The sequence below is a fragment of the Sphaeramia orbicularis genome, chromosome 18 (assembly GCF_902148855.1).
Source record: "Sphaeramia orbicularis chromosome 18, fSphaOr1.1, whole genome shotgun sequence".
NCBI lineage: Eukaryota > Metazoa > Chordata > Actinopteri > Kurtiformes > Apogonidae > Sphaeramia > Sphaeramia orbicularis.
The window spans coordinates 12483849-12498860 of NC_043974.1; the positions used below are offsets into that span (position 1 = coordinate 12483849).

General features: G+C 33.1%; 1 protein-coding gene across 1 annotated transcript in view; it reads left to right on the top strand.

Moving 5' to 3' along the window:
• The window catches only part of tnfsf10l (TNF superfamily member 10, like), a 186367-nt gene that overhangs the window by 156281 nt on the left and 15074 nt on the right, over nt 1-15012 (top strand). The window contains exon 3 of the mRNA XM_030162525.1: nt 13587-13623. Within this exon, the coding sequence (XP_030018385.1) occupies nt 13587-13623 (37 nt within the window). The remainder of the gene's footprint in view (nt 1-13586; nt 13624-15012) is intronic.

Sequence of the window (15012 nt, forward strand, 5' to 3'; positions counted from 1 at the left end):
AAAACTGTTGTATTATGCAGTTTCCAATCAAGACAATTTTTTAATGTAAAAAAAAAAAACAACTAAAACTGTCAAATTCCTGGGTCTCAGGAGGATATTATCTCCATGAAATGAGTAATAACTAATGTTAGAGTATGATAAAATGTGAGAAAACATTAGTGATTTGGCAGTTAAACTTGTTTGGCATTTATGTGGCATTAAAAATGTTTTTATTTCATAGTTTTCACACAGTATATCACTTTCTGATGATGCATTTTAAATACATGTTTCTTTGCTTCAAAACTTAAATACATGGTGTCCAGCTGAGTGGACATTTTTGTGACTCCACGAAAAATAGGTTCATAAAAAAAAAATCATTTGCATTGTTTTTTTTCATGCCTAAAGAGGAATAAAAACACTAAAGAAAAAAATATTGACTAAGGTTCTCATAATTCATGCATGAAAGGGTTAATAAGCTCATCTACAATGTGCTTAATGATTGTATTTTTGTACTTTATAAATTATAGATTCAGCATTTAAAAATTTAATATTGCATCACTTACAAACCAGTTATGATGTGCATTTATGCTCGCACGTACACTATTCAGACATGTACTAACAGTTAGTGAATATGTTAGAGTGTATTTTATACTAACTCACTCATTTCTTTTCCAATAGATGTCCTAGAAACAGTTATTAATACAGGAATTCATTATTTTAGGTAGTTATAAAGCACTTGCTACTCATTAATTAAGTCTATGGTGTGAGCTCATCTAAAGTGTGCACTATCTACAGGGTGGGGAAGCAAAATTTACAATATTTTGAGGCAGGGATTGAAAGACAGTGTATGACCAATTACTTTATTGAAAGTCATGAGAATTTATTTGCCACAAGAAAATGTACATAATAGAAAATGTTTTCATTCTATGTGTCCTCCTTCTTTCTCAATAACTGCCTTCACACGCTTCCTGAAACTTACGCAAGTGTTCCTCAAATATTCGGGTGACAACTTCTCCCATTCTTCTTTAATAGTATCTTCCAGACTTTCTCGTAATAGTTTTGCTCATAGTCATTCTCTTCTTTCCATTATAAACAGTCTTTATGGACACTCCAACTATTTTTGAAATCTCCTTTGGTGTGACGAGTGCATTCAGCAAATCACACACTCTTTGTCGTTTGCTTTCCTGATTACTCATATGGGCAAAAGTTTCTGAAAAGGTATGGATAATAGTGTTAGGTATGATTATGACATCAATATATGTTTGGTTTCAAAACAACTGACATAGTGCCTGGTGAGGAAAAACAACAAAATGTTCATTGTAAATTTTGCTTCCCCACCCTGTATGACATATAAAACATTTACAAATGAGATTTAAAGGTTGGCAATGCCTAAAGACTCACAAAAGTCTCAGTTGTTTTAACAAAGCAAAGACACAGCACATGGGATTATTAAAACAAACTGCATGATTGAATGATTATGAATGATTAATAAAACATTTATAAGTGTGCTTATAAACCATATACTAATGAGCATTCATGTCATAAATATGCTTTATAAATGATGAATTCAGTATTTGTTAATGCTTAACTAATGCTTCATAGTGTGTACTTATTATTGTTACCAGCATTTCTTTTGTGAAAGAGAGGGAGTCTATGATTTTAGTCTCAAAAAAAAAAAAAAAAAAAAAAGTCCTCTCTTCCTTTTTTCCGGCAGGCTGCAGCTGAATAAGAAATCTGTAGGCAATTTTCTTCTGCGTCTACGCGTGGGTAATTTTCTGCTTTCAGGAGTTTCGGTCCGAGACAGCCAGGCATGCTACGCCTAGCGAGACGAGCTAGCATGACCCCCGTGTTTGTACTTTTTTTTTTTTTTTTTTTTTTTACACTCTGTACTTTACTGTATTGGGTTCCCCTTAGAGTATATAGAATATACACAAGTGGGGGGCCCCAGCTCGTATTCACACAGACACACACACACCCTCTTCACACACACACGCCAAACCCCAAAGCGATCACGTCCAATTTGCAGGTTGGGTTGAGCATTTGGTGCAGGAGAAACAAAACCGCTGCCAAGAATAACACCAGCGATAGAACTGGATGACCATTAAAACCAGTGGTGAAATTAATCATATTCAGTGATTCTGTGGCATTTCAGCAAATGAATCAGAGAGATTTATACCGACGGGGGCCAGAGTTTGGCTCCAGGCAACACCAGACAGGCCACATGAATAGCAACAGGTGATTAAACCTGTGACCCTTTAGGTTACGCCACACGTTAAAAAAATAACAGTCGAAATTACGTGGGAATTTGCGTGATTAATTTGAAGTATTTACTGTAATAGAAATAATGCAATCGATGCAGCTGTGTTTTGGTAACTTTATTTTTAAAATGGTGGTGGTAGCATTACTGTTTTTAAAAAAAGTTACTGTAGCTTATCTGTAAAACTCCTGTTAAACCCTGGTCTGTTTGTTTCCAGTGGGAGTCTTTGCTTTGTTTTTTTTTTTCTTTTTGTTAGTGATAGTTAACAAGACATTGTTGACAGAAAAACAACAACACATAAACAAAAGGAATATCAAACAAATAAACAAACCAAAAACAACGACAACAGAGTAATGACAAACAACAATGACAACATCATATTGCAAGGAAAAAGATCATAAATGTAAAGAGCAACTAAACAATATAGATTAATTAGGGGCAACAGGGAAAAGGGGACAAGGAGAGTGAATGAAAGTGAGAAAGAGAGAGGGGGGAGTGAGAGGGAAAATAATAATTGTTGTAACAATACAAAAATATACTAGAAAAGCACTCAGAGCGCAGACCTCCGCCAAGTGCAAAAATTCCCCACATAATCGGTGAAACAAATCCTACATTTATTTTTACCTCCGCCAAGGAGGTTATGTTTTTGCCAGGGTTTGTTTGTTTGTTTGTCTGTCCGTTAGGGTGCAACATAACTCAAAAAGTTATGGACAGATTTGGATGAAATTTTCAGGGTTTGTTGGAAATGGGATAAGGAAGAAATGATTAAATTTTGGTGGTGATCAGGGGTGGGGGGGCCCACGGGGGGGGCCACTGATCAGCCTTGGCGGAGGTCTGCGCTCTCCGAGTGCTTCTAGTTTAAAATAAAATCCGCCTTCTGGATCAGATCCGGATCAGCCTTTGAAATGTGATAGAGGACCCCATTGTCAATTCCTGAGTTAAATTTCATGAGTTTTGGTCAATAATTAAGCGAGATATTGGGAAACGAAAATTTTGGCCCCATTTACCACAATGTTAATGAAAATTTCAAAGTGATCCAGAATCCAGGATTTCTTCTGGATCACCCCCAAAAGTTAATCATTTCTTCCTTATCCCATTTCCAACAAACCCTGAAAATTTCATCAAAATCTGTCCATAACTTTTTGAGTTATGTTGCACACTAACGGACAGACAAACAGACAGACAAACAAACCCTGGCAAAAACATAACCTTCTTGGCGGAGGTAATAATAATAATACCAGTAGTTTAATTCAGTGGGTGTCATTTCATTGTAACACAAATACCAGAATACTCGTTCAGTGAGTTATGGCAGTAGAGAAAGAATACTTACACTGTCAGATCTGCTTAGTTAGTTAGTTTGGTGGGTCTTTTGTTTTATAAAGTCATTCATGACATATGCTGGTCTCAGACTGTTAGCTGATGTTTGATATCTTCTCATTTATGTGCTTGTTTGACTTGTGTTCTGTTGCTGGTTTAGAGGAGCTTTTAGCTCTACACGTTTGTCAAGGTTTCATGGATTTCATTTCATTTCATAGGAATTCATTTCAAGGAAAGGCAGAGGTTATGTTTTCTTTTCATTGGGGTTTGTATGTTTGTCTGTCTGTTAGCATGATAACTCAAAAAGTTATGGACAGATTTTGATGAAATGGAACAAATGATTAAATATTGGTGGTGATCTGGGGGGGGGGGGGGACTGAGGGCTTTTCTAGTTTTTATTGAATTTTTAAAAATCTTTTCTTTCTCCCATTCACTTATAATGGGTGAAAGTTCAAATGTCTATCAAAACATCTTTTTTGTTTCAATTTACTTCAAATTTGGCACATATATAGAGACAACTGATAAGCTGACATCAGCACACGATGACATCAGCTGGGTCGATGCCAAAATAAGCTACAATACGTGCGAGGGGTGGGGTTTGTTGTTCCTGGAACCACTTGTTTCATACTTGATTGTGTTGATAGTAAAGTGCCCTTTCAGTTCAGGATTCAAATGAAGAGACCACTCCTAATGCTATGAAACTTTTAATGTGGTTTCCTCAGATCCTTTTTAACCCTCCGGTATCCCGTCCACCGAGGCCCATACTAAGCACCGAGTGGGCCTTTTTGGCACACTTGCGGAATAATGTCAAAAAAATTTCCATACAGTTTGTTTTTAATTCTTTTACACTTTTTTTCTATTTCATCAACTTGAGCCGTAAATAAAAATACCAAATACTCAATAATTGTCACATTTTTTAACCCTTTAAATGCCGTGTTTGTAATGTAAACAAACCATTTTTTTGGATGCAAAAAACACAAAAAAAATATTATTTTTTCAATATACTACATAAAAAGTGGATCACATATTATTTGATTTTTTCATCCTGGCATATGTCAATGATTAACTCCAACATTGGTTAATTTGCATTATTATTTTTGGCGCTAGGTCAAATGTTCAAAAATACTAGCATCTGTCACCAAGTGTGCGTAAAATGCGCACCTATAAATCAAACTATTAAATATTATATATTGATTTATTTTTCTGCTCTGATTTGATTTTATTTTTGTAAATCAAGGTCAGCCCTAATCATACATATCAAATGGAAGAAATAGTGCGTTTTAGGCACACTTGGGAGACAGATGCTAGTCTTGTAATTTTGTTTTGTTTACAATGTGCACATTTTAGTTGGTGGACAGAATTTTAAAGATCATTCAAAAATGAACAGCTTTTGATTTCTAACATTATTTAAATTGGGAAAAATGGTATGAAGTTTTTTAACACAAAGTGTAAAATGTGCCTAAAAGGCACACCTGGATACTGGAGGATAAAAAATCTGAATAACATGAACAACTTGAATTGTCTTAAGAAAAACAAGTGCAATTTTAACAATATTCTGCCTCAGTTTATCAGTTTATCATTTACACATGTGCGTTACAATCGCACAAAACATTTAGTAACAGGCAGAATATTGGTCAAATTGCATTTACTTTTCTGAAGACATTTCTATTTGTTCATATTCGTTCAGGTTATTCACATTTTTTTGTAAAAGTATAATTTGGTAATGTAAACATTTTCATGTAATTTTCCTTTTTTTTTTTTTTACACCAAAAAACAGAGAAAATTTGGGGTTTTCATTATTTATAGGTTGTTATGATAATATTTTACTGCTCTGATCCACTTGAAATCTAATTGGACTGTATATGTCTGTATGTGGAACCGGAATTAAAATGATTTTGACACCATTGATTGTCAATATCTTCAATGTAATTTTTGCAATTTTTCACAAATTCATCCCGCGGGTTAGTGACCAGAATTTTAAAGATCATGCAAAAATGAACAACTTTTGAATTCTAACCTTATTTAACCCTTTCATGCATAAATTATGAGAAACCTTAGTCAAGATTTTTTTTGAGTGTTTTTATTCCTCCTTAGGCATGAAAAAAAAAACCTGCCGATTCAGTTGGGTTTTTTTTGTTTTGTTTTGTGTTTTTTCTCTCATGGAGTTGCAAAAATGTCCATGCATTTAATGTTTCAAGTAAAGAAACGTGTTTAAAACCCAATATCAGAAAGTGAGATGAAAACAATTAAATAAAAACATTTTAATGCTGCTAATCTGATGTTTTCTCACATTTTAACATATTCTAATGCTAGTTATTTCTCACATCATGGAGATAATATGCAAACAAAAAAGTTTGTCTAACAAATAATTAATTTACACTAATGCATGTCACTGCAGATCAGGTTTATCAAGATGAGCAAAGTTACAGAAATGATATGAATTACACTGTTTGTGATGATGCATAAAGTGTCCACTGTGTTGTCTGATATGAAACTAAAACAACAAAATCCATGAATATACAAGAGAACAGCTGGAGAAGAACTGTCCACTGTAGTGACCAGTATGCATGAAAGGGTTAAATTGTGAAAAATAATATGAAGTTTTTTAACAAGAAGTGCAAAATGTGCCTAAAAGGCGCACCCAGATACCGGAGGGTTAACAATCAATGGTGTCAAAATCATTTTAATCAGGTTCCACATACAGACTCATTAGATTTCAAGTGGATCAGACCAGTAAAATATTATCAAAATAACCTACAAATAATGAAAACCCCAAATTTTCTCTGTTTTTTGGTGTAAAAAAAAAAAAAAAGGAAAATTACATGAAAATATTTACATTACCAAACTATACTTTTACAAAAAATGTGAATAACCTGAACAAATATGAACAAATAGAAATGCCATAAGAAATGTAAATGCAATTTTACCAATATTCCTCCTGTTACTAAATGTTTTATGCGATTGTAACACACATGTGTAAATGATAAACTGATAAACTGAGGCATAATAATGTTAAAATTGCACTTGTTTTTCTTACGACAATTCAAGTTATTCATGTTATTCAGATTTTTAACCCTCCGGTATCTGGGTGCACCTTTTAGGCACACTTTGCACTTTGTGTTAAAAAACTTCATATTATTTTTCACAATTTAAATAAGGTTAGAATTCAAAAGTTTTTCATTTTTGCATGATCTTTAAAATTCTGGTCACTAACCCGCAGGATGAATTTGTGAAAAATTGCAAAAATTACCTCGAAGATATTAAGAATCAATGGTGTCAAAATCATTTTAATTCAGGTTCCACGTACAGACCAATTAGATTTCAAGTGGATGAGACCAGTAAAATATTATCAAAATAACCTACAAATAATGAAAACCCCAAATTTTCTCTGTTTTTTGGTGTAAAAAAAAAAAGGAAAATTACATGAAAATATTTACATTACCAAACTATACTTTTACAAAAAATGTGAATAACCTGAACAAACATGAACAAACAGAAATGTCTTCAGAAAAGTAAATGCAATTTTACCAATATTCTGCCTGTTATTAAATGTTTTATGCGATTTTAATGCACATGTGTAAATGATAAACTGATAAACTGAGGCATAATAATGTTAAAATTGCACTTGTTTTTCTTACGACAATTCAAGTTATTCATGTTATTCAGATTTTTAACCCTCCGGTATCTGGGTGCACCTTTTAGGCACGCTTTGCACTTTGTGTTAAAAAACTTCATATTATTTTTCACAATTTAAATAAGGTTAGAATTCAAAAGTTTTTCATTTTTGCATGATCTTTAAAATTCTGGTCACTAACCCGCGGGATGAATTTGTGAAAAATTGCAAAAATTACCTCGAAGATATTAAGAATCAATGGTGTCAAAATCATTTTAATTCAGGTTCCACGTACAGACCAATTAGATTTCAAGTGGATCAGACCAGTAAAATATTATCAAAATAACCTACAAATAATGAAAACCCCAAATTTTCTCTGTTTTTTGGTGTAAAAAAAAAAAGGAAAATTACATGAAAATATTTACATTACCAAACTATACTTTTACAAAAAATGTGAATAACCTGAACAAACATGAACAAACAGAAATGTCTTCAGAAAAGTAAATACAATTTTACCAATATTCTGCCTGTTACTAAATGTTTTATGCGATTGTAACACACCTGTGTAAATGATAAACTGATAAACTGAGGCATAATATTGTTAAAATTGCACTTGCTTTTCTTACGACAATTCAAGTTATTCATGTTATTCAGATTTTTAACCCTCCGGTATCTGGGTGCACCTTTTAGGCACGCTTTGCACTTTGTGTTAAAAAACTTCATATTATTTTTCACAATTTAAATAAGGTTAGAATTCAAAAGTTTTTCATTTTTGCATGATCTTTAAAATTCTGGTCACTAACCCGCGGGATGAATTTGTGAAAAATTGCAAAAATTACCTCGAAGATATTAATAATCCATGGTGTCAAAATCATTTTAATTCAGGTTCCACATACAGTCCAATTAGATTTCAAGTGGATCAGAGCAGTAAAATATTATCAAAATAACCTACAAATAATGAAAACCCCAAATTTTCTCTGTTTTTTGGTGTAAAAAAAAAAAAAAGGAAAATTACATGAAAATATTTACATTACCAAACTATACTTTTACAAAAAATGTGAATAACCTGAACAAACATGAACAAACAGAAATGTCTTCAGAAAAGTAAATGCAATTTGACCAATATTCTGCCTGTTATTAAATGTTTTGTGCGATTTTAATGCACATGTGTAAATGATAAACTGATAAACTGAGGCATAATATTGTTAAAATTGCACTTGCTTTTCTTAAGACAATTCAAGTTGTTCATGTTATTCAGATTTTTAATACACGGACATGGAGTGAAGGATTTCGTTGATCAAATATTAATTGATCAACAGCTCTAAGAAAAAGAGAGGAGAGGCCGTGGAGGTGACACATACAGGAGTGAATGAGAAAGGTCGAAGGTTTTCCAAACGGAAACGAGACGAGAGGATTCATCTGAGGTCTGCAGAGAAAGGTTAACACGAGGTTAAGGTGAAACTGTGAGAAAGAGATACAAGCAGGGCTTTTAAAAAGAACATGCATATATGATAAAAGGTGACTGCAAAGTGATTTATAAAGTGGAAAAGACAAAGACACGTCATAAGCCTGGACAGAAAGCATTAGCGTATGTGCCAGAGAGAACATGCATCTGTGTTCATCTGAAGAAGTAAATGTTCTTGACCCGGCAGTGTTTACATGTGTGGAAGATCAAACAGACGCCGCATGCTTTGAGCGAAGGATATGACACCGAAGTGCCGGAGAAATAAAGCAGAGACAGAGCAGAGGAGGAAAAAAGACAAGCTCTGAATAGTTTATTACTGCGATGACGGAGGGAGGGTGAGGGAAACAACATGTGGTGTGTGTTCTAGCTTCAAAACCAAAGTCTCAATTAATCTAAGTTATTTTGACAAGGATGAAGCAATTACATCCTGAAATCGGTTAAAAACTAACTTTAACCATATTACACTTTATTTGGTTTATGCAGTGGTTCACTTTGTGTTGTGATTTCGTAAAAGTGCAAATATGGACCCGACACTTTATCTGTATTAGATATTGCAGGGTGTTTTAAATTTATTTATTTTTTTCCCCTTCATACAACATGAGATTAAACGCTCTAGGACACAGGTGTAAAACACGCGGCCCGGGGGCCAAATCCGGCCCGCCAAAGGGTCCAATCCGGCCCTTGGGATGAATTTGTGCAAAAATGCAAAAATTACACTGAAGATATTAACAATCAATGGTGTCACAATCATTTTAATTCAGGTTCCACATACAGACACATACAGTCCAATTAGATTTCAAGTGGGTCAGAGCCAAACCCAGATTAACCATATGGGCAACTGGGCAATTGCCCAGGGGCCCGCGACCTCTGAAGGGCCCTGCGTAGCTCGGGCATAACGAAAATATCTGGTTATCTTTTGCTTATAAATGAAACTGTCCGCTGCCCGGAACCATTGCACTGCACAGAAACCCTGCTCCTGCTGTCTGTGACCGTGAGCTGAGACCCTCTCCTCATTGGTCAGTCCAAAAAGTGAATCAGCGGTGACGTAAATCAACGTGTGCACACTGAGCAGGATGTGAGATGTCAAGAACTATGCGACATACACAACGTACGCGAATCAAAACATTGCAAACATGGAGAAGCAGCTAAGTGGGAGCGCCAAACGAGAATTAAAAAAGGAGAGGGACATTAAAAATTAAAAATTTAAACATGCACTTCCCCATCATTTAGAATACAAATTTTGTATTGGTCAGATAAGTATTTCTTTGAGAGAAATTGACGGTTTTCCAGATGTTTATAGTATTTAGTATATGTAGTATTTAGTATTAAAATGTTTAACCCTTGCCTTGACATGCCTTGAATTGTGATGTGTTTTCTGTTTAAAAGTTAAACTGGGACCAAAATTATTTATTTTTTCCTTGTGGTGGCTCCATGAAAATGTTGAGATATGTTTATTGTTGAGAGAAAGCAGATTTCAAGATGTTTACATTGCACTTACTTTAACTCTCTAGTTGAATTCTGAGGTGACAAGGGGATTTCTGTTTAAAATTCATATCTGATTCTATCAGTTTATGTTTGTGTTTTGTCTGTGGGCTTTTTCTGACGATTCAATACATTTGTGTCGGCAAAAAGTGTTCTTAAATAAATACTGGATACTTTGGAAATGGTTTCTTATTTATTTTTTGTGAAAATGGAGGACACTTCCCTCTCTTTCTAATGTAGTGGATCAATTTTAGATTATACTGATGCTAATGTGTTTTGTTTTCATATCATCATATGCAAGTGAGTGGCCTTAACAAGAGGCTATAGTGGTGCACTTGTAGTTCTACGAGCATTTACACATTTGTACATCAAAATGCATTTGATGATAGTTAGATATTGAAGTATGGGGTATATTTACATATATTCCTGGAACTTATTCTGTACTTTGCCAGATTATAGGGATCCTGGGGTTGTGATGATGGGGCCCTTGAATATTGTTGCCCAGGGTACAATGAAGTGTTAATCTGGCCCTGGTCAGAGCAGTAAAATATTATCAAAATAACCTACGGGACAAGTCGGTTATGTAGGGAGTGACCGACTACATTTTATACTCTAATTCAAAAAGTATTTAAGATAGAGACATGAATAATACATCATTTTAAAGGTATTAACTAGTACTTGAAGCTCATAAAAAGAAACAAAAGCTATAGTGCCATCTTTTGCCATAAAAATTTGAAAAACTGCATGATTATGTAGGGAACAAAAATTAACATCTAAATTTTCCTTTTTTTCTAAACGTTTTAAAAGTGCGGTTGCAAGTGTCTCCTAACTATGAAAATTTGCTGAGATGTTCTTTAAGGTGTCTATTTTGATTATTATTTATTCTTAGAGAACTTTCCGAGGGACTGAATTTAGTTTGTTTAAAAAGTTCTGTAATTTTCTTGAAAATCCTTTTTGGCAAAAATTTTAAAGGATTTAGAAACTTAAAATGTTATACTATTGAACTACAAAAAGTTTGAAATCATTATCTCAATTCTAATTTTTTGATTCAAAGTCAACAGGCGCGTGACTTGACCCCTATAAATAATGACAACCCCAAATGTTCTCTTTGTTTTTTTGCTGTAAAAAAGTAAAATTAAATGAAAATGTTTACATTACCAAACTATACTTTTACCAAAAATGTGAATAATCTGAACAAATATGAACAAACGGAAATGTCTTAAGAAAAGTAAATGCAATTTTACCAATATTCTGCCTGTTACTAAATGTTTTGTTATCGTAATGCACATGTGTAAATGATAAACTGATAAACCGAGGCAGAATATTGCTAAAATTGCACTTGTTTTTCTTAAGACAATTCAAGTTGTTCGTGTTATTCAGATTTTTAAGGAAACTATGTAGATGTAAACCTGATCATAATATAATTTTCCTTGTTTCACTGTTATTATTTTACTGGTTCGGCCCAATGCAGATCAAATTTAGCTGAACGTGGCCCCTGAACTGAAACTGAGTTTGACACCCCTGCTCTAGGAAATAATGAATGAATGAATGAATATGAATGAATACATTTACAGGGGTTGGACAAAATAATGGCAACACCTTAAAAAATCAACAAAATATAATTTAATATGGTGTAGGTCCGCCTTTTGCGGCAATTACAGCCTCAATTCTCCGAGGTATTGATTCATACAACTTGTGAATTGTTTCCAAAGGAATTTTAAGCCATTCTTCAGTTAGAATACCCTCCAACTCTTTTAGAGACGATGGCGGTGGAAATCGACGTCTTACTTGAATCTCTAAAACTGACCATAAATGCTCAATAATGTTGAGGTCTGGGGACTGTGCCGGCCATACGAGATGCTCAACTTCATTAGAATGTTCCTCATGCCATTCTTTAACAATTCTAGCTGTATGGATTGGGGCATTATCATCTTGAGGTGAAGGTGTTTCCATTATTTTGTCCAACCCCTGTATTTTTGGTTTTACGTCAGTCATTGTACTCAGAACATCAATTTAATAAACATAAAAACCAAAAAAGGAATAGGCTAGAAGCAAAAGCTTTTTTTTTTTTTTTGCCTATCCTGCTCAACTAATACACTGCTTACGTCAGCTTAAATGTGTACAGCATTCAGCATTTACACCATAATAATAACAAATAATTTTTTTTTAAAAAAGTCAACAACAAAAACACATCTACCATCTCAATTCAATATGTCTGAATAATTTAAACTTAAAGTACTCTTTTTTTTTTTTTTTTTTTTTAAACTTCGCCAAAGGAGTGGATAATTTAAAAGCATCATAAGGTCCATTCCATAATTTCACACCCACAATCCCAATTCATTTAGACCTCACATCTGCCCCCACTCTAATCCACTCACACATATGGGTCAAGTCACACGCCTGTTGACTTTGAATCAAAAAATTAGAATTGAGATAATGATTTCAAACTTTTTTGGCAAAAATTTTAATGGATTTAGAAACTTAAGATGTTATACTATTGAACTACAAAAAGGATTTTCAAGAAAATTACGGAACTTTTTATATGACCTACATTCAGTCCCTTGGAAAGTTCTCTAAGCATGAATAATAACACAACTTATCACTGCTATAATTTGAAATCTCAATCATATATTTCTGTTTTCAATATAGTTTTATGACCTTTAATACATCCTTTTATCATTGTAAAAATCATTTTGTCTAAAAAATTGGCATGAATTGCTTTTTTAAGCATTTTAATATCAGATGATGCCGGTTATGTAGGTAATTTCACTTTTCTCAAAAGACATGTTTTTTTTTTTTTAAATTACTCATTAATCAAATGAGCTAAACCAATGGAAATTTCTGAAAGAAAGCATTTAACCCTCTGCTTAAGCATGGCTTCATTGGAATTTAAGATTATTTTGTCACTAATCTAAAAAAAAGATTTTTTTTTTTTCCCTACATAACCAAAAATAGGTCTCAACATGAAATAGCTAGCTTGTGAATGATTTTTTTCTTTCACTTTCTATAGATTTAACTTTTCAAATCAATAATTATGATATTCTATTGCCTTCATATCAAAATCTCTGAAATTCAAATTACTCTCTCTTAATACTAATTTTTCCTTCAAAATTTCTACACTTTAAATGAAAATTGCCGATATATCACCAAAAAAATCAAAGACTAGAGAAAAAGTCAGAACTGTTATTAATCATGTGAAGTCATTTGCAGATTTTCCATTTTTATTTATCACATAAAGACCCATAGAACCACCGACGACCAAAACCGCCTACTGATTTAAAATGTCTAATACCTGCTGATCTACTAATCCTATCAATACATGTAAATATTTGGTGTAAAATACAGTTTGTCATCTTTTCATTCAGTCGTTCATGTCAGTCTGTTTAACATCGTCTGAAACAGATTTCGATTAGAGCAGACGTTTACGACAATGGACTTGAGCTATTACTTATACATTGTTCATCTTCTTTCAGGTAACAGAGAACATCATCTCCAAACAAACCTTCATAGGTGAGCATCACACACACACACACACACACACACACACACACACACACACACACACACATGAACCACACCTTAACCCTTTCATGCATACTGGTCTTTACAGTGGACAGTTATTCTCCAGCCCTTCTCTTATATATTCATGGGTTTTGTTGTTTTAGTTCCACATCAGCCGACACAGTGGACGCTTATGAATCATCCCATAATACATTGTAATTCATACCATTATTGTAACTTTGCAGATCAGGTTGATAAACCTGCAGTAATGTGTTAAATCAATTGCTAATTGTTATTAGACTGTAATCAACAGTTTTCTTAATCAAAAAGGTTTTTTTTTTTTTTGCATGTTGTCTGCATGAAGTTAGTAATAACTGGTATTAGAGTATGTTAAAATGTGAGAAAACATCAGATTAGCTGCATGAAAAATGTTTTTATTTCATAGTTTTCACACAGTTTATCACTTTCTGTTGTTGGGTTTTAAATACGTGTTTTTTTGCTTCAAAAATTGGTGCCCAGCTGAGTGGACATTTTTGTAACGCCATGAAAAATGGGTTCATAAAAAAATGTCAATCGCATTTTTTTTTTCATGCCCAAAAAGGAATAAGAACACTGAGGAAAAAAAACTCAACTAAGGTTCTCATAATTTATGCATGAAAGGGTTAAACCAGGGGTGTCAAACTCATTTTCTTCCACATTCACCCCAATTTACTCTGAAATGGAAAATAATAGCATGATAACCAATAAATAATGACAACTCCAAATTGTTTTAGTGCAAAAAATAACATTCAGTTATGCCAATATTTACATTTACAAACTATCCAAACAAAAAGGACGTGAATAACCTGAAAAAAAAATGAAATTTGTTAAGAAATAAAAGTACAATTTTTTCAATATTATGCCGCGACTTATCATTTATAGGCTACAAGTGGATTGTAGATGAGATCTACAAAGACAAAACATTTAGTAACAGGCAGAATATTGTTAAAATTGCATTTAATTTTCTGTAGACATTTCAGGTTGTTCATATTTGTTCAGGTTATTCGCATTTGATTGTTAAAGAATAGTTTCTTAATGTAAATATTTTCATAATTTAATATTTTTTGCTCTAAATCAAAGAGAAAAAATTGGTGTTTTCATTATTCATAGGTTACACTGGTCTACAAATTTTTAGAAATGATTTGCTTCGGACATTAAATGTGCTAAATGTTACGTATTTTAATAAGATTAATTGGAAAATAAATGACAAAAGTGCCAGTTTGCTGATGTTTTCAAGGTGTTATTATACATATATATTGGTTTATGTACATTTATGTAATAGTTTTATAAATCTTCCACTAAATAGAACCTGTAAAGTCAATGTATTCTAATGTGCAGACAGTGTTTTGAAGTAGATCT